Source organism: Physeter macrocephalus, chromosome 16 (assembly GCF_002837175.3).
Source record: "Physeter macrocephalus isolate SW-GA chromosome 16, ASM283717v5, whole genome shotgun sequence".
Classification (NCBI taxonomy): domain Eukaryota; kingdom Metazoa; phylum Chordata; class Mammalia; order Artiodactyla; family Physeteridae; genus Physeter; species Physeter macrocephalus.
The window spans coordinates 58,857,375-58,878,090 of NC_041229.1; the positions used below are offsets into that span (position 1 = coordinate 58,857,375).

At 38.1% G+C, this 20,716-nt stretch overlaps 2 protein-coding genes across 4 annotated transcripts in view; one reads left to right on the forward strand and one right to left on the reverse strand.

The window, feature by feature from the left end:
- Positions 1 to 15,507, reverse strand: part of PAAF1 (proteasomal ATPase associated factor 1) — a 48,209-nt gene extending 32,702 nt beyond the window's left edge. For 2 of the 3 annotated variants that reach the window (XM_024131710.3, XM_055091708.1), the window contains exons 1-4: positions 15,444 to 15,503; positions 14,243 to 14,283; positions 11,219 to 11,322; positions 4,783 to 4,872 (exon numbers count right to left, since the gene is read on the reverse strand). In XM_024131710.3, coding sequence (XP_023987478.1) covers positions 4,783 to 4,872; positions 11,219 to 11,322; positions 14,243 to 14,283; positions 15,444 to 15,490 — 282 coding nt within the window. In that variant the 5' untranslated portion in view covers positions 15,491 to 15,503. Of the gene's footprint in view, positions 1 to 4,782; positions 4,873 to 11,218; positions 11,323 to 14,242; positions 14,284 to 15,443 lie in introns of all 3 variants that reach the window. The other variant, XM_024131711.1, reaches the window with a different exon arrangement.
- Positions 15,508 to 15,592: 85 nt separating this feature from the next.
- Positions 15,593 to 18,642, forward strand: COA4 (cytochrome c oxidase assembly factor 4 homolog). The gene is made up of 2 exons (XM_007113289.1): positions 15,593 to 15,762; positions 17,988 to 18,642. Exon 2 carries the CDS (start codon positions 18,000 to 18,002, stop codon positions 18,252 to 18,254), a length of 255 nt encoding a protein of 84 aa, XP_007113351.1. The 5' UTR covers positions 15,593 to 15,762; positions 17,988 to 17,999; the 3' UTR covers positions 18,255 to 18,642.
- Positions 18,643 to 20,716: the final 2,074 nt, after the last annotated feature.

Sequence of the window (20,716 nt, forward strand, 5' to 3'; positions counted from 1 at the left end):
CTAAATGTAAGACAAGACACTATAAAACTCTTAGAGGAAAACATAGGCAGAACACTCTATGACATAAATCACAGTAAGATCCTTTTTGACTCACCTCCTAGAGAAATGGAAATAAAAACATAAAATAAATACATGGGACCTAATGAAACTTAAAACCTTTTGCACAACAAAGGAAAACATAAACAAGACAAAAAGACAACCCGCAGAATGGGACAAAATATTTGCAAATGAAGCAACTGACAAAGGATTAATCTTCAAAATTTACAAGCAGCTCCTCATCACACAGCTCAGTATCAAAAACACAAACAACCCAATCCAAAAATGGGCAAAAGGCATAAATAGACATTTCTGCAAAGAAGATATACAGATTGTCAACAAACACATGAAAGGATGCTCAACATCACTAATCATTAGAGAAATGCAAATCAAAACTACAATGAGGTACCACCTCACACCAGTCACAATGGCCATCATCAAAAAATCTACAAACAGTAAATGCTGGAGAGGGTGTGGAGAAAAGAGAACCCTCTTGCACTGTTGGTGGGAATGTTAACTGATACAGCCACTATGGAAAACAGTATAGAGGTTCCTTAAAAAACTAAAAATAAAACTACCATACAACCCAGCAATCCCACTTCTGGGCATATACCCTGAGAGAACCATAATTCAAAACATGTCATGTACCACAATGTTCATTGCAGCTCTATTTACAATAACCAGGACATGGAAGCAACCTAAGTGTCCATCAACAGATGAATGGATAAAGAAGATGTGGCATATATATACAATGGAATATTACTCAGCCATAAAAAGAAACAGAATTGAGTTATTTGTAGTGAGGTGGATGGACCTAGAGTCTGTCATACAGAGTGAAGTAAGTCAGAAAGAGAGAAACAAATACTGTATTCTAACATATATATATATGGAAACTAAAAAAAAAAAAAAAAAAGGTTCTGAAGAACCTAGGGGCAGGAAAGGAATAAAGATGCAGATGTAGAGAATGGACTTGAGGACACAAGGAGGTGGAAGGGTAAGCTGGGACGAAGTGAGACAGTGGCATGGACATATATACACTACCAAACGTAAAATAGAGAGCTAGTGGGAAGCAGCCGCATAGCACAGGGAGATCAGCTCGGTGCTTCGTGACCACGTAGAGGGGTGGGTTAGGGAGAATGAGAAGGAGTCGGAAGAGGGAAAAGATATGGGTATATATGTATATGTATAGCTGATTCACTTTGTTATAAACCAGAAACTAACACACCATTGTAAAGCAATTATACTCCAATAAAGAGGTTAAAAAAAAAAAAGATGACAATTCAAGTCCTTGAGATAAAGGATGGATTACTTTGTAGTGCTGTAACAAGCTAATCATTTCAAAAAGAATTAAGTTACACAACATTGTAAATCAACTAATCTAACATAAAATAAATTTTAAAAAATTAAGTTAGGGCTTCCCTGGTGGCGCAGTGGTTGAGAGTCCGCCTGCCGATGCAGGGGACACGGGTTCGTGCCCCGGTCCGGGAATATCCCACATGCCGCGGAGCGGCTAGGCCAGTGAGCCATGGCCACTGAGCCTGTGCATCCAGAGCCTGCGCTCTGCAACGGGAGAGGCCACAACAGTGAGACGCCCGTGTACCACAAAAAAAAAAAAAAAAAAAAAAATTAAGTTAGACCCCTACTTCAAATCAAATAACAAAAATAACATTTGAAATGTAAAAAATAAAACATAAAAATTCAAAGATTACTATATTTATAATTTTATTTAACAAACACTATTTATATTGTGCTTGCCATGTTCCAGACCCAATTCTAACTGCTTCAATCCTCATAACAACCCTAAGAGATAAATATTTTTACTCCCATTTTACAGATTAGGAACCTATAGCACAGGAAGGTTAAGTACCTGGCCTAAGGCCACAGTTAGTAAGTGGCAGAACCAAAATTCGAATCCAGGGGTTCAGATCCAATAAGCCTGTCTCTAGAGTCCCTGCTCTTACCCATTATGCTGTGTAATTACAAGTAAATATAAATAAATAAATAAATATATATATTTATAGTTATAATATATATTTATATATATAAAATCATGGACTACCCTAAGCAGGGTCCCAAAGGTAGTCACCATAAATTGATAGGTTTTATTATCTAGAAAATTAAATATTTTGTATGTCAAGACACAATAAACAAATAACAATAAATAATAAGCTAGAAAAAAACTGCAAAATATATAGCAAAGGATCAATACCCTTATTATAAGAAGAGCTCTTATCAATAAAGAAAAAAATTCACGCTTAGAAAAATGGGCAAATGACATGAAGAGAGGCCAATAAATATATGAAAAAGCGGTCAATTCATAATTAATCAAAGGAATGTAAGTTAAAATAGCAATGAAACACCATCCCTAAAAATGGTAAAACTTTAAAAAATTCGAATACCCAGTATCAGCAGAGAATGTCAAGTCAGACTGGTAGAAAAGTAATATGGTAAAAGTCTTTTTAGTCAATGGATAGGGCTCAGTAGCAGGTCAGTTAATCAAAAAATTCAGTTAGAGTATGAAATAATAAAAAATGATACATAAATACCTACATTTTATTTTAACTCAAATATATAAATGTACATTAATATTCACTAATCTTTTCATCAGTCCACTAATTACTATAAGGAAGCTTTATCTTGACTTGCTTGTAATATACTATAAGCAAAAGGTACACAACTTCCAATTTCCTTAAAGCAAGGCAAATCTTTAGTCACACTTACAAAGCAATCTAAGAGCAAAAATTTATAAAGGGTTTTTAAAAAAATCTTTCCCCTAATATTCTACTACATTTATCTTGTCCACACATACTAAAATAGCAGGTTTTTAAAAAATTCTTCTTAGGAATTCCCTGGCCGACCAGTGGTTAGGACTCCACAGGTTCAATCCCTGGTCAGGGAGCAAAGATCCTGCATGCTGCATGGCGTAGACAAAAAAAAAAACTTTTCTTTATCAAGTCTCTATGAAGCAATCAACTTAGTTTTCAAAGACATAGTCACTCTGCCTTTCACACTCATATTTCATTGGTTTAATATATTTAATTAACATAATTTCAAAAACAATACAACTGGCATTGTAACTAACCCTTGGTAAGCATTCAGCTTAACTGGGAGTGTCAGTATGCAGACCTCAGAGACTTTACAAGCTGCAAATGTGTTGTGGGCGTGAGTCAGAATGGTTTACAGAGGAAATGTAGAGCAACAGTTGACTCAATAAATCAGTTAAGTGGAAGTCAGTTAGAACATACCAACAGCCTTATAAAGTACATTTCCTGTGACTCAACATTATACTTTTATAAATGTACTCTAATTTTTTCTTATCTTTGTGAGAAAAGGGTTAGCTATATCATCAAAATATGAAGTCACGAAATCGGAAATGACTGAATGTCTGGTAATGTAAGATTAGAAAAATAAATTATAGTAAAGTCATAACAGTGGAATACTATGCAACTCTTAAAATAATAAACACACAATGATGTACATAATATATTATTAATAATTTAAAAATAACTTATAAAACAACATGTACTGTAAAAACCTATTGTGGTAAAATATTTAAAGAAAAAAGACTGGATCAAGTAAAATAATGATATGTAAAGCTTAGCATGTGCTGGCACATAGCAGGTGATCAATAAATGTCAGCTATTACTACTATGATTATTATTTTTTAACTTTTTAAAATTGAGATACATTAATATACAATATTATATAAGTTACAGGTGTACAAAATAGTGATTCACAATTTTTTAAAGGTTATATTCCATTTATAGTTATTATAAAATATTAGCTATATTACCTGTGTTGTACAATATATCCTTGTAGCTTATTTATTTTATACATAATAGTTTGTACCTCTTAATCCCCTACCCCTATTTTGCCCCTCCTTATTTCCCTCCCCACACTGGTAACCACTAGTTTATTCTCTATATCTGTGAGTCTGTTTTTGTTATATTCACTAGTTTGTTTTATTTTTCAGATTCCACATATAAGTGACATCATACAGTACTTGTCTTTCTCCGACTTATTTCACTTAGTATAATGCCTTCCAAGTCCACCTATGTTGCTGCAAATGGCAAGATTACTGTGATTATTATTAATAAGTGTTACATAACAAAAGCTCACAATAGTTATCTTTAGATTATAGAAATGAGTGGTTTTCACTTTTACATTTCCTAAATTTTCATCACTAAATATATATTTGTTTTGCAATAAGGATAAAAAGAGCTATTTTTGAAAATGTACCACACACTAAGAAGGAGTAGGCTTTAATATAATCAGTTTATTCACCTATTTCTCATTTCTGCTTCTAAATAGCTTATGGTAGTAGAAAGGGCTTTATCACGAAGACCTTTGAAAAGGTCCCTCAATATGCTGTACTTGGAATTTTGCGAAAATGCCCCTTCCGTTAGGCAAAGGGACAGAAATATGAGCAGTGGCAAATTACTCAAACATCAACTACTATCATCATTATCCAAAAGCTGGTAAGTAGCTCTGGTAAAACATATATAAGGAAATTTCATACAATTCCTTTCTTTGAGATTACCAGTGAGTGGATTTGTATATTTATTCTAAGTGGACCCAAGTACCAGTTTTGTCAAACATATCACACTTTATCAGCTGTGTCATCTTATAATGCAAAGTAAATGAAAAACACATTAATTATGAATATGTTTATAGCACTAGACAAGCAGATAAAATGAAAAACTAACATGTTATTATATTTTCTCCTCATTTTATCAGAATACTTACACTCTTTGCATGAATTCTGGAAAAAGTAGTATATGGCGCCAAAAACTTCGAAGATGCATTTTCCTTTGGACATGAAATCTGAATGCTTTTCTAAACAAAGAAGGAAAAATGAAATCCATCAGTAAAGCTACTCCAATGGAATTAAAGCTTCTTAAAGAAAACATTAGGACGAAAGAACACTCTTACCTTTTAAGTGTACCCTAATCCTCCTTCCCCAACCCAAGACACTATCACTCCCCTACAGGTCAGCAGTCCTTTTACTGCAGAGGGCTGCAATGTAATTTGGTACTGCTGGGCCCTTATGTTTTTATGTTGAAGAAAACTGTTCCACAGAAGACAAACCAACAATAAGATACAAATGACAAACACGAGAACATTAATTTTCATAAGAAAATCTAATACCAGTACTCTCAGTCAGCAGTGTGGCAAGGAATAGTACCAACAGTTGTGAAAAAACAGCACCAGCTCCCGGGTCTAGGGCTGAAAAGACTAGTCTAAAAGTAAACTTGCTGCCTATAAAAGAACTTTCAGAAAAAATGTTAGACTACTGACATGTATAGTTTACCAGAGTAAGAAAGTAGGTAAAGTAAATTACGGTACACTCATACAATGCGTAGGCCCTGGTCAGGCTTGTGGTGCCCATTCCCAACTAGGACTTAAACTGACTATACATGTTCATAGACTGGTCATCACCAAATAGCTGTCTTATGATTTCCCACATGTTTTGACTAGTCATTATCACATATATTTCAGCTACTATAGCAAGATAACACTAGTGACATAGTAGTAAATTACACCTAGAACCAGATGTTAGATTCAAGTGACATGACTTGCTGAAGGCAGACTGCAACCATTTAGGGTAAGTATGCTGGTGTTTCAAGGCAGAGGTATAAAAGGCTTGGTAAACATCGCCTCAAGGATTCTTGCAATACAACAATCCCTTACTCTAATTTGCAGAATACTAACACCATCCCCTAAGTGTATACCTCCTACACAGAGCTGAGGAGCTGCTCTCACCAAATGGCCCCTAACCTGTTATCTCTTCTGCAGTAGTACTTGAAAGTTTCTGGAAATTCTGCTGGACAATGAAAATGCCTTCAATAATCAAGATTTTCTGAACCTCTTTATAAGGCTAATCTATGTACAACAAGCACAGTCCTCATAGTTCATTAGAAAGAACAGTTTCAAAGTTGTAATATTCTCATCACTGAAAATCAATATTTTCTTATAACAGGTCTTCTCCTTTAAAAAGAGAATTAGATTATCTATACAAACAGTACTTTCTTAGCCAGCGTATCTATGCCTGGCTGCCTGCAGGCCTTTCATTAAATGAGTTTTTGCTTCTAACCACATGACAAAGCCCAGCTGCAAGAGAGCTGACCCGGATTTGGAATTGTCTCCTGTACCCGAAACTAAAGTGTCAGCTAAACTTTCCTGGCTAAATATTCATACCAAGCAAGGACATGAGGAGCTTTGAAAGCTTAGTGTTCGAGCCTCTGTAAGAACTGGGTTTGCTCGCAGAAGACTATTTCTTTGGGGCTAATTATGTAAACGATTTCAAGAATCAGTGGTTTTCTCCTGCTTATCGATCCTGCAAATCACCCTTTAATCCATAAACAGACTATGAAGGAAGATAAATGTTGAATTACCTTCCAGCAGTAGAGAATCATGCTGTTAATGAAAAGATATTAAAGAAAAGCTGCAGGAGATATCAAAACAGACAAAATTCAGTGTGAGGGGGAAGTAATATCTTATCTTAATATTCCACATTAAGATAAAATTAAAAGTCAAACTTTTTATCTTCCCAGGTTAGGTTTTTAAGCATAATGACAGATCTGTATAATAGAACACTATAGCAACATCAAACAGCAAAGTGACTCATGGCAGTTAGGAAACAAATGAACGTTCAATCATAAGCATTTACTGTCTGACTCAGCAAGTACACTGCAGAAATTAGTAATGATATTGGAAAAGATAAGGATTGTATCACAGCCTGAGTACAAAGGGAAGAAAGGAAGTTACCGTCCAGGCAGTGGATGGATACTGGCAAACACCTGGAAAAAATGTAGGCTTGAGAGGTGGTGTTATACTTGAAGTTGATAGAACTGGGTTTCAATTCTGACATAGTCGAATCTAGCTTTGATTATTAGGGGTTAATTAACCTCTCTGAATCTGTTTGCTTATCTGCAAAATTGAAATTTAAAATGCCAATCCCACAGGATTGTTATGATAAACAATAACTCACTTTTAATATCTTAGTTTCTTTCATATGCAATTTCACTCCCCACTAATCAGCCTATGAGGTAGAATATTGTCTCTGTTTTATAGATGAGGAAACTGAGGCTCAGGTAACTAAGTTATTTGTCCAAAACCATATTGCTAGTAAGTGTCACAGTAACTAAGACTTGGACTCAGATCTTCTGGCACTTTCTACAATACTGTTTATGAAAAACAAATATAAAAGATATAATAACATGTAGCTTATTATTTTGCACAGAGGGTAATGAATGAACATCTGCTAAAGATCTTATGTAAAAAACAAAGTATTCTCTACTCTTGTCAGTACACCTGAAATATTTTACAACTAAAAAAGCTTAATTATACACACACCAAAAAGGGCTGTTTCACCCTTTGGGAATCATCTCACCAGAGCACACTGACTGCTGCCATCAGAAAGAGGAAGGAAAGTCAGATCATGAGTTCTGCAACACTTACATGGCCACCTACTCACCTCAAAGACCAATGAGAAAAACAATTAAGTACTACTAATATAGGTCTTCATCAAGGTGTGCCCGGACACATTATAAAACTACATTGTACAATATGGTGGGTATTAGCCACATAAAGCTACTGAGCACTTAAAATGTGGCTAATGCAAATGAGTAAATGAATTTTTAATTTTATTTAAAATTTAGTATAAAAACATACTTGATTCAGTTACTGGAAGACTTTTTAAGTACGTTTGGAACTACTTAGATATATGAATCTGTTTTCAACAGTAAGTTTTTTAAAACCTAAATACATATCAAGTATTTCCAATAAAAAATTAGAGTCTGGGACTTCCCTCGTGGCACAGTGGTTAAGAATCCGCCTGCCAATGCAGGGAACACAGGCAAGATAACACTAGTGACATAGTAGTAAATTACACCTAGAACCAGATGTTAGATTCAAGTGACATGACTTGCTGAAGGCAGACTGCAACCATTTAGGGTAAGTATGCTGGTGTTTCAAGGCAGAGGTATAAAAGGCTTGGTAAACATCGCCTCAAGGATTCTTGCAATACAACAATCCCTTACTCTAATTTGCAGAATACTAACACCATCCCCTAAGTGTATACCTCCTACACAGAGCTGAGGAGCTGCTCTCACCAAATGGCCCCTAACCTGTTATCTCTTCTGCAGTAGTACTTGAAAGTTTCTGGAAATTCTGCTGGACAATGAAAATGCCTTCAATAATCAAGATTTTCTGAACCTCTTTATAAGGCTAATCTATGTACAACAAGCACAGTCCTCATAGTTCATTAGAAAGAACAGTTTCAAAGTTGTAATATTCTCATCACTGAAAATCAATATTTTCTTATAACAGGTCTTCTCCTTTAAAAAGAGAATTAGATTATCTATACAAACAGTACTTTCTTAGCCAGCGTATCTATGCCTGGCTGCCTGCAGGCCTTTCATTAAATGAGTTTTTGCTTCTAACCACATGACAAAGCCCAGCTGCAAGAGAGCTGACCCGGATTTGGAATTGTCTCCTGTACCCGAAACTAAAGTGTCAGCTAAACTTTCCTGGCTAAATATTCATACCAAGCAAGGACATGAGGAGCTTTGAAAGCTTAGTGTTCGAGCCTCTGTAAGAACTGGGTTTGCTCGCAGAAGACTATTTCTTTGGGGCTAATTATGTAAACGATTTCAAGAATCAGTGGTTTTCTCCTGCTTATCGATCCTGCAAATCACCCTTTAATCCATAAACAGACTATGAAGGAAGATAAATGTTGAATTACCTTCCAGCAGTAGAGAATCATGCTGTTAATGAAAAGATATTAAAGAAAAGCTGCAGGAGATATCAAAACAGACAAAATTCAGTGTGAGGGGGAAGTAATATCTTATCTTAATATTCCACATTAAGATAAAATTAAAAGTCAAACTTTTTATCTTCCCAGGTTAGGTTTTTAAGCATAATGACAGATCTGTATAATAGAACACTATAGCAACATCAAACAGCAAAGTGACTCATGGCAGTTAGGAAACAAATGAACGTTCAATCATAAGCATTTACTGTCTGACTCAGCAAGTACACTGCAGAAATTAGTAATGATATTGGAAAAGATAAGGATTGTATCACAGCCTGAGTACAAAGGGAAGAAAGGAAGTTACCGTCCAGGCAGTGGATGGATACTGGCAAACACCTGGAAAAAATGTAGGCTTGAGAGGTGGTGTTATACTTGAAGTTGATAGAACTGGGTTTCAATTCTGACATAGTCGAATCTAGCTTTGATTATTAGGGGTTAATTAACCTCTCTGAATCTGTTTGCTTATCTGCAAAATTGAAATTTAAAATGCCAATCCCACAGGATTGTTATGATAAACAATAACTCACTTTTAATATCTTAGTTTCTTTCATATGCAATTTCACTCCCCACTAATCAGCCTATGAGGTAGAATATTGTCTCTGTTTTATAGATGAGGAAACTGAGGCTCAGGTAACTAAGTTATTTGTCCAAAACCATATTGCTAGTAAGTGTCACAGTAACTAAGACTTGGACTCAGATCTTCTGGCACTTTCTACAATACTGTTTATGAAAAACAAATATAAAAGATATAATAACATGTAGCTTATTATTTTGCACAGAGGGTAATGAATGAACATCTGCTAAAGATCTTATGTAAAAAACAAAGTATTCTCTACTCTTGTCAGTACACCTGAAATATTTTACAACTAAAAAAGCTTAATTATACACACACCAAAAAGGGCTGTTTCACCCTTTGGGAATCATCTCACCAGAGCACACTGACTGCTGCCATCAGAAAGAGGAAGGAAAGTCAGATCATGAGTTCTGCAACACTTACATGGCCACCTACTCACCTCAAAGACCAATGAGAAAAACAATTAAGTACTACTAATATAGGTCTTCATCAAGGTGTGCCCGGACACATTATAAAACTACATTGTACAATATGGTGGGTATTAGCCACATAAAGCTACTGAGCACTTAAAATGTGGCTAATGCAAATGAGTAAATGAATTTTTAATTTTATTTAAAATTTAGTATAAAAACATACTTGATTCAGTTACTGGAAGACTTTTTAAGTACGTTTGGAACTACTTAGATATATGAATCTGTTTTCAACAGTAAGTTTTTTAAAACCTAAATACATATCAAGTATTTCCAATAAAAAATTAGAGTCTGGGACTTCCCTCGTGGCACAGTGGTTAAGAATCCGCCTGCCAATGCAGGGAACACAGGTTCAAGCCCTGGTCTGGGAAGATCCCACATGCGGAGCAACTCAGCCCATGCACCACAACTACTGGGCCTGCGCTCTAGAGCCCACGAGCCACAACTACTGAGCCCGCGTGCCACAACTACTGAAGCCTGCGCACCTAGAGCCCGTGCTCTGCAACAAGAGAAGCCACCACAATGAGAAACCCGCACACCACAATGAAGAGTAGCCCCTGCTCGCCGCAACCAGAGAAAACCCGTGCATGGCAACGAAGACCTAACACAGCCAAAAATAAATAAATAAATTTATGTTTAAAAAAAATTAGAGTCTGAATTGAGATGTGCTCTAAGTGTAAAATACAGAGGATCTCAAATACTTAATAAAAAAAAGAAATGTAAACTATCTCTAATAATTTTTTATATTAATTACAGGTTAAAATAATATTTTAGATATACTGGGTTAAATAAAATACATTATTAAAATTAATTTCACCTGTTTCTTTTTACCTTTTTTAGGTGGCTACTAGAAAATTTTAAATTACACATGTGGATACACACTACTATATATAAAATAGATAAACAAGGACCTACTGTATAGCACACGGAACTATATTCAATATCTTGTAATAACTTATAATGGAAAGGAATCAGAAAAAGAAAATATATATGTATATACATAACTGAATCACTTTGCTGTACACCTGAAACACTGTAAATCAACTATACTTCAATTAAAAAAAATTACATATGTGGCTCACATTCATCTATTGGACAGCACTGGTATAAGGGAAGTAAGAGGAAATTTGCATCTAAAAGCATATGTATGTATAAAAGAAAAGGAAAACTCTTGACATTCAAAGGCAGTAAAAACTATGATTATTATACAAATGAAATGGAGACGACACTGATACGCAGATAACAGTATAAATATTTAAAGTACGTATATAGGTACTACCATAGTTTTGGACACAGTGCTATCTAGAAGACATGAAAACCTACCTTGTTTATTTCGTTCACAATAAATCCTTCCGAAGCTGTAACCTCCGGGATGCCATCAAGGCCAATTCCTTGACAAGTCAGGCTGCCATACAAAGTTGGTTTCCCTATATAGAACAAAAAAGCACGTCTCAAAAAAATAAGAAGAATTAAACATTTTTCTCCTTGAAGACCCGATTCAGGAATCTGTATAAATGCAAGGAAATTGGCTCATGAAAGAAAAGCAGGCACTTGTGTTAAAAGTGGGGTGAAGTAGAAAGAGCACTAGTCTAGGCAAACCTAATTTGGAAGAAATATATTCAAGGGCTAAAAGCCAGGAACAAAGATTTTGAGATACAATATAGTATTTGTAGAGAAAACTACTAGAGTAATCTCAACCTCAGTTTTACTGGCTGTGAAATGGAATTCTACCAGGATGAAAGGTGAAGATGAACATGAACATATGCATTTATCCACAGTATATACACATAATACAGAGTAAAGAGTTAAGCTTCAATAACTGGAAAATTTGCTTAAGTAGGACACTGCTTTTGCAGCGATATGGGCTAAATAAGATATTATCCTACACATAAACATATGTAGATGGTAGAATGGAGTTAAAAACATTCTATTCTTCTTCTGCACTTTATATATACACTTCTGCAACAGCCCATAACACACTGTTTACATTTCTGGCCTCCCCACCAGACTGTGAAGTCCTTGAGCTCAGAAACTAGCAAGGTGCTACAAATTATTCAGTAAGTAACTTGCACCAAACTGAAATTCTAGGAGTAAGAGGGAAGTAAAAACCATCATGGATTCATGCAGAGTGGGAGAGCTTCTTAGAGAGGGTGGGACTTAAGTAGGATCTTGAAAAAAGATAGGACTAGGCCAAAGATAAGCAAAAGGAAACACCAAGTCAGGGAGGGGCATGTCAAGAATAAAAGAGTCACAAAGAACAAGGGGGAAGGAGGCATCAATTAATATACTAGTTTGGTAGCTGAAAGATACTAATGGAGTAACTCACAATCTATGGTAGAAGTATGGACTAGAGAAGATCTAGTGAAGTAGGTTTTGCAGAGAAATGGCATGAAATTCTAGTTCAGAAAGATGCCACAAAAATAGGATTGAGTGAACTCTGCTTTTTGTCACATTTCATGATTCCCTCCTGACTTCACCAACCATCCTATGAAGTCTAGCCCTTTTGGTACATTATTTCAATCAATCCCCTGTCATCACCCTCAATGACCTCTCTACATTTGTAAAGTCTCTGAAATGATCTCAGTCTCAGTATTTTGTCTATATAACAAAAGTGGGAATGATCCAACTACTCACCTTCTACATTTCTACATGTAGGCTGCTGAGTGCAGATACAGAAAAAGACACAACTGTGCAGACTGGCACCACTACAATTTACCAGTTTCCAAACTCTGCACAGTTTTGCAGTCCTTTTGCCCCTTTTGTTCCCCAGAGCAGCCAATTCTCATAACACCTAGCCTGCCATCAAAACCTTCTTCCTTCATAACAGCCAAAAATTGGAAACAATTCAAATGTCCATCAACTGATGAATGGACAAAAAATGTGATATATCCTTACAACAGAACATTACTTGGCCGCAAAAACAAATGAATGCTACAAAATGGATGAACCTTGAAAATGTTATGTTAAATGAAAGACACAAAAGGCCACATATTATGATTCTATTTATATGAAATGTCCAGAACAGGCAAATCCATAGAGACAGAAAGTCAATTAGTGGTTTCTAGGAGCTAGGAGGAGGGCAAAAAGTGGAGTGACTGCTAAAGAGCACAGGGTTTCTTTTAGGGATGATGAAATGTATGGAATTAGTTGTGACAGACATACAACTCTATGAATATACTAAAATCCACGGCATTGTACACTTTAAAAACATAAACCTTATCATATGTGAATTATATCTCAATACAGCTATTATCTAAAAAAAATTAGAACGCTAATAGTACCTACCTGATACGGTTATGAGGAATAGAAATGTATGTAAAGCATCTAGAACATAGATAGCGCACATTTTATTTCAAAGAAAAAGCTGACCCTACCTCCAACATCACAAAGAAAACTGAGGCTATAAGATACTTTCACATTTCCATATTCATGTCTTTGCATTTATCTACATCTACACTTACCCTCACCTTCTTTCATCTTAGGCTTTTAGAATTAATTCAATCTCCTTCTCTCTCCTCTAAGACAATGGTTTTTCCATTAGTCCTTCTCTTCTCTACCTACAACCTATATTTTAATTGCTCTCCAATTAGTTCTCATCTTTAAAAATAAAACAAAAACCCTTGATTTGGAGACCTTCTAGCTACCCTGTCTTCTGTGATGCAGCATCAATTTCCTCAAAAGAAAATTCTGTTTAAAACTCTAGTTCTCATAGAAATAAAATATCTTATTATAACAAGATATCAAAGGTCTCTGAAATGACAAATAATCAGTAAAACAAAGGAAAATTTATAAACCTTGGGAATGATAAATGGCAGGGTGAGGTGACCAGGTGTTTTACTCTGATGCCTAGAATGGTGGTAACTTAAGAACTGAGAAAATCAAGGAGAACGGGTTTGACAACAGAAATGCTCAGCTTCAGGTTTTGGATTTGATAAACTCAAGATGACAGTGAGAGCTTTAAGCAGAAATGCATAGCATACAACTACTCAATGTCTGCTTGAAACTGACGAGAGGTCAGAACTAGAGCTATAGATCTAGGAATCATAATCAGGAAGGTCACAACTGAAGCTATAGAACTGCTTAGAATACAATAATATATGGCTAAGAGACTGATTAAGAAGCATCAGCAATGTCTCCATGAATAAGTCTGTGGCTTCCAAATGGAAAACCAATCTGAAGGTCTTCCCCTAGAATGGAGTTGCAGAATCATTACAGCAGAGTGGTCAAGAACATCTGAAGACTCTTAGCACTATGCAAGAACTTTGGGCTAGGAGAAAGGAAGCTCTCTCCTAGGGGTAGTAAATCCTCTTTCTCTAAAGGGAAGGCATACAGATTTAAGGACATTACCTGGGGGGTGACAGCTCAGCCAGGCCTCCCCTTCGTCCTTCCTATGAAGAGAGACAAAAACCTAATTAGCCTCACTCAATGTCAAAAAAGGATGGTACTGATGCAAGGGAGAAAGATCATATAATTTCTAGTTTGGCCACAGCACTTAGACATGATCTAGTCTAACATCTTATCCAGGCACAGACAAATTTTGTTTATTTGTTGAAGAAATATTTGTGGATTAAGTGTTTAACAAATAGATCTGCTGGTTAAATGAAGCTCAAGTATTTCATCAAACATTTCATGAAATACTTATTAGTTGCACCATCTTGGTCAAAGTTACTTCTTGATTCTGGTCTTGCATTCTCTCAAAGGCACTTGGTGGCCCTCAATAAATGTCACTGTTCTTCCTTTTACAAGTTCTGTGTTGTAGTAAGCAATGTGTATTTTATTTCAGCCCACTTAGAAAAGTGTAAGTTTCTTAAATGCAGGAGACTATGTTTTATTTATCGTCACCATTGTTTCAATTTGAAAAACGTATTAGTATAATAGTTGCCATTCATGGCACTGCTGTACTCATTCTAGTGCGTAGCATAACTTGCACAGTATATGACTAATATATGTTAAATAAATGAATGGTTTGCTGTGCATTCCAATTAAGTTGTTTCCTTTTGGAGGGCAGGAACCACCCCTTAACTTTAGAGTACACATCTGAACTCCACCGAGCATCTATCTAGGTCAGAGTCTGGACATGGTAGGCGTTACACTGTTTCCTGAAAAGAACCGTACAATATGACTAATATACCACTAGGGGTCGAGGAGCATACAAAGATTCCATCACACACTCAAAGACAATGTGGTGGTGGAGAGTACTGGGACTTTTGCAAATAACTGAGGACCAATCAATATTTGCGAAATGACCATGACTACTTGGCCAAGAGTCTTCCTGCCTCCCAGGTTTTCTTTCTCCAACTCATTGATCCTATTCTGTCTCTGAAATCACACGGCGCATATGTGTTTCCTCGGCCTCAGCCCCGCTCTTGCGAGAACGAAAAACAATGACCATGTGGGTTTGAGACTTCTTTTTCTAGACCCAGGGTTCCCTCAACAATTGATGAGGTAACCCCTACGGATATCCTGGATCGGGCATGGCGGCTCTCCTTAACGTAAAGGCAACATCCGCTACCCGCCTCCTCCGTCCCGGTTCTGGACCTAAATTCACCTGAGAGCCTGGGCCCAGTCGCTCTGAATCCTCAAAGGCGCCGCCATCTTGATCCCGCCTCCACCAGCCCGCGTCTTCCGCTCTTTCACGGAAGTGGGTCCCCGCTTAGGCGCTGCGTCGAGAACGAAAGGCGGGATCTACACCGAGAGGCCACCAATGAAAATGCACGGTGGATCCTCTTCCCCTCCCCGCCCCTTTGTGCGCCCGCGCTTCCTACAGGAGGCTGGTTCCTGACAAGTGTCGGAAGAGTTCCAAGTGCCTGCAAAACCGACGCAGCTGTGCAGGAGCGCGTGTTCGGGTCTTCTTGTCCGCGTGTTCGGTGAGCACTGTGTGCCGCGATCTTGCGCCGTGAAGCCTAGCTGGCACAACTGGGGGTGTGCCCAGCGGCCGCGCACGCGCATACGTCCTCTTCTGAAGGTGGGAGAGGAGCCTTAGGTGATTTAGCCACCTGGGTTTCTCTGCTTTTCCGTCCTTTCCGTGCCTGCCTCTGCCCGGCCGTTTTCCGCGAACCAGCTACGGACCATTTAGCCTGTCTTGATCTCTGAGCGAGGGTCTTCGTTTTTTTACTCTAGGGAAGACTGAAGCTAGGTTTTAGTGGGGAAAGAATACGGCAGCATTTACTTGAGTCCTGTTGTAGCCCATGCACTCACTTGCGACTTATTAGGATATTAATCCTTACAGTAATTGAGTTAAATATTACCTTAAGAAGGAAACTGAAAAAGATTGCACGCTAAGGTGTGTGCATAGTAAAGTGAGTAAAGTATTTGAACCCAGATTTCTTGGCTTAGGATCCAAAGGCACTGTTCTTTCCACCTCACTGTTCCAAGAGGTTTGCCCTTGTCTTTATTTATTTATTAGATTTTTTTTATGTGGACCATTTTTAAAGTCTTTATTGAATTTGTTACAGTATTGTTTCTGTTTTCTGTTTTGTTTTTTGGCCACTAGGCATGTGGGATCTTAGCTCCCGGACCAGGGATCAAACCCACAGCCCCTGCATTGGTAGGCAAAGTCTTAACCACTGGACCGCCAGGGAAGTCCCTGCCCTTGTCTTTAAAGAGCTCACAGTGTATTTAGGAAGAGGAAAACATAGGAGCTGTTACTTATCCAACTCTTTGGACATGCCAGGCTCCTTACACGCATTATCTCATTTAGTCTTCAACAGTCCTGTGAGGTAGATTTGATCTCTATTTTTCAAGAGAGACTATGAAGTGATTTGCTCAAAGTCACCCAGTGAGTCAGTGACAAAGCTAAGTTTCCAATCCAAGTCTGTTTTCAAAGCCCAGTTTCCCCCTCCTCCCTTAGGTTATACTGCCTCTAAAGCAAATGAGTTTTGTGTAGGGCTATAGGGTTCTTAAATCCTTCTTGTGACTTCCCCATTGCCCTCTGGACGCCTTAATATTAGGCCTTCCTATGATCAGATACTTTCTCAACTCACCAGTTTCATTAATTTTCCTGTTCTCATACTCTGTTCTCTAGTCACATAGAACTTTCAGTTCCTCTCATGTCAAATTCTGTCTCAAACCTCCACCTTGCTGTTCCATTGACCAGGAATATTCTTTACATCTCTGGCTTACTCCTTTTCATCCTTTAAGCCTCAGTTTAGAAATCACTTTCTCCAAGAAGCCTTCCCTGCGTGTTCCTGCCCTTGTTTGGATTAGGTATTCCTCCACTGTGTTCCCAAGCTTAGCTGTCTGTACACACTGTACACAAGTAAACAGCCTATATATCTAGATTGTAAACTCTGTAAAGGCAGAAACTGTGTCTGTCTAGGTCACTCCTATATCTTCAAATCTAGCATAGTGCTTGGTACATGATAGGTACTCAGTGATCATTTGTTGAATGAATCAGAGACCCAGGAAAAGCATTAAGTAGTCTTAGCTCATTTACAGTCTGTCATGGTAAAATTTGTACAAAGGCTGAGGTCATTTATCTTCAAACCTTTCTTAAGTTCATTCTGTATGCTACCCTGTGCTGGGTGTTCTGAAGCAGATGATTGTAGGAAGACAGTCTGGGCAGATACACCTCACGTTAAATACTCTCACACCTCACAGACTCATTTCTTGTCCTGGACCCTGTATGCTCTATGTTACAGCCACACAACTCTCTCCATTCTCTCATATGTCAAACTCTATGCATATCTGGATACTCTCCCAAGTGCTAAACTTTGTTCTTCTCCAGCCATAGAATAAGGCTAATTGGAGAAAAGAACATAGCTTCTCCAGAAAGGAAACATTTCACTTAATTCAGATTCCATTAGTAGAATCCATTTGAGCTTATTAGTGCTGTGCTAAGCATTCTCATATACTTTATCTCATTCTGTTCAGTTCAGACCATTTTGCAGGTCTGCTCTCTGCCAGGCCTAGTGCTAGGAGTACCAAGGTGAATCAGGCCCAATATCTGTCCTCAAATAGCTTACAACCTTCAAGGGGAGACATATGCTTAAATAGGCTATAACAGTGCAGTGGTCAGTGTTATTTATAACAGAGGAACAGTGTCATATATAATCACGTTCCTACTCTAACCTTGCCTCCGTTGATGTTCTAGAGACTCCTAAAGATGTCAGCTCAAGGCCATACCTGGTCCCAACAGGTGAAGAAAGAAGATGAAGAAGAGGACCCACTGGACCAGCTGATCTCCCGCTCTGGCTGTGCTGCTTCCCACTATGCAGTGCAGGAGTGCATGGCCCATCACCAGGACTGGCGACAGTGCCAGCCACAGGTGCAGGCCTTTAGGGACTGCATGAGTGAACAGCAGGCAAGGCGACGGGAGGAGCTGCAGAGGAGGAAAGAGCAAAGCAGTGCCCACCGCTGAGACCCCACACCACCTGTTCCCCAGAGGATGGCCCTGCAGAAACTAGCACCCAGAGAGATCATGGGAGAAAGAAATCCTTCCACAGTGAAAGTGTGGGCCAAGAAGTGTAAGACTTGGGGATAGTATTGGGGCCTGGGGTTGAGAGCCAGGCAGCCATGGGTTTGGACATGACTTGCCATAAAGAGCAGTCATATTGTCATGTTGAGATCCCACACATCCTCACCCATCTTATGTCACCGATATTAAATATTGACCAGTATTTGCCATGTAAAACAAAGAAATGGGTTAAGGGATGCTCTCCTACACTACATCTTGGGTCAGTGTGCCAAGTACTGAGCTGATTACATGGACATTTAATTTTAAAGTAAATTTACAATCTAAAGGTAAATTGGTTACCTAGTCAGTTCTTCATTTATTCAGTCATTGGTTCAAAAACATCAAGTTTTTCTGAGACCTTCTCATGTGCCAGGCACTGTGTAGGAAATTGATATGATGAAAATATGATCTCTGCCTTTATGTTGCTTTAGTCTGGTTTAAGAGAGAGACAAAACAACACTAGAACAACTAATTAATTCCTGACAATGATGTAAATGACTTTCTCTTTCATCATTTGTTCTGGATGTTTCAGTCAGTCTAATGGAAGGAAGAAGGCAAATGGGAAAACAAATACTGAGTGCCTCTCATATGCCAGACTCTGTTGCATTAACAGATAAAGAGTCTGACCTCAACATGTTCCCAAACGAAAAACACACAATGTTGGCTTGACGTTTCAAAAGTACATTTAAGGGCTTCCCTGGTGGCGCAGTGGTTGAGAGTCCGCCTGCCGATGCCGGGGACACGGGTTTGTGCCCCAGTCCGGGAGGATCCCACATGCCGCGGAGCGGCTGGGCCCATGAGCCATGGCTGCTGAGCCTGCGCGTCCGGAGCCTGTGCTTCGCAACGGGAGAGGCCACAGCAGTGAGAGGCCCGCGTACCACAAAAAAAAAAGAGTACATTTAACATACAGATTTTCAGCTTTTGAAAAGTGGAGAAGCTCTCAACATGGAGCTTATATTCTTACTTAACAATTTGCTGGAGCTGAATTTACAATTTCTCTTTTAGGTGGATGTGTTTTCCAGTTCACAACAGTTGCCACCACTTTTCATTTTTCTTCCATGGAACTGCATTACCCATTCTATTACTTTCTGTCTGACATTTGGGAGTGGGAAGGGAGTTGGGAGGGTGACCCCTGCTATAGAACTGGAATGCAAAGGGGCATATGCTCTCATCATCATCAGTAACATTTCTTAAGCATATATATATATATATATATATATATATATTAGAAGCACAAGTCTGAAATATCATAGGCCCTAAAGCGACTTTGAGCCTTTGTGTTGGTATTCGGGAAAGAGAGAAGGGGAGAAGATATGAGGAATACGACTTCAAAGAACAATAAAATCCAATTTCAGCCTTCAGGCAGAAGGGGATGATTGTGTGTGTGTGTGTGTGTGTGTGTGTATATATATATAAAAGGATGAATGAATCTCTGTTGGGCCATGTGTACCCAGTGCTGTGGGTCATCAGAGGTAGCAGTGTGGACTGCAGCTGTCAGCAAGAATCTCAAAGAGAAGGGAGGTAGTTGAGTTGACACCATTAAAGATGAAGTAGACACTACATATTTGTAACATATATAGCAGAAAGGATTACCATCTGCAACAAATAAAAAGTCCCTAGAGGGATTTCTCTGGTGGTCCAGTGGTTAAGACGCTGCTTCCATTGCAGGGGGCACGGGTTCAATCCCTGGTTGGGGAACTAAGATCCTGCATGCCGCATGGTGCGGCAAAAAAACAAACCTAGAAATCAGTAAGAAAAAGCAAATAACCCAACTGAAAAGTGAACAAAGTTAAATATGCCCCCAAAACATAGGAAAATGTAAATGTATTCTACATCACTTACAATCAGAGAAATACAAATTTTAAAAACAAAAGTACTATTAGATGATCCTGTTGGCAAAAATTAAAAGTATTTATAATGACCAGTGTTGGTGGGGATGGAGAGAAACAGACACATTCACACTATTGAAGGGATCATAAATTAGTAAAGCTTTTCAGGACAATTTGGTGAGATCTACAAATGTTTTAAATATTTAAACAGCAATTCCTCTTTTAGGAATCCGCTTAAACATCTATTATGTTCATTGCAGCATTGTTTATAATAGTGAATAAGTGGTCACAGTGTGAAGTTCCATCAGTAAGGACTGTATTTTTATATATTCAAATATGTTACAACAGAAATGTACCTATATATTAATTTGTATAATTAAAATAGAAATAATAGGTCATGGGGGGCAGGGTATTCTAGCAAAGGGAAAGGGTGGAGGGACCTCAGCAGGAGGAATGGCTTTCAAACCAGTTAAGTGGAGGGAGCAGGTTTGGAAGGACTCCAGTTGACAGGGAGCTAACACTGGGACAGTCACAGAA

Coding starts and splice junctions, on each gene's coding strand:
- COA4 (XM_007113289.1), top strand. CDS start 18,000: ATGTCAGCTCAAGGCCATACCTGGTCCCAACAGGTGAAGAAAGAAGAT.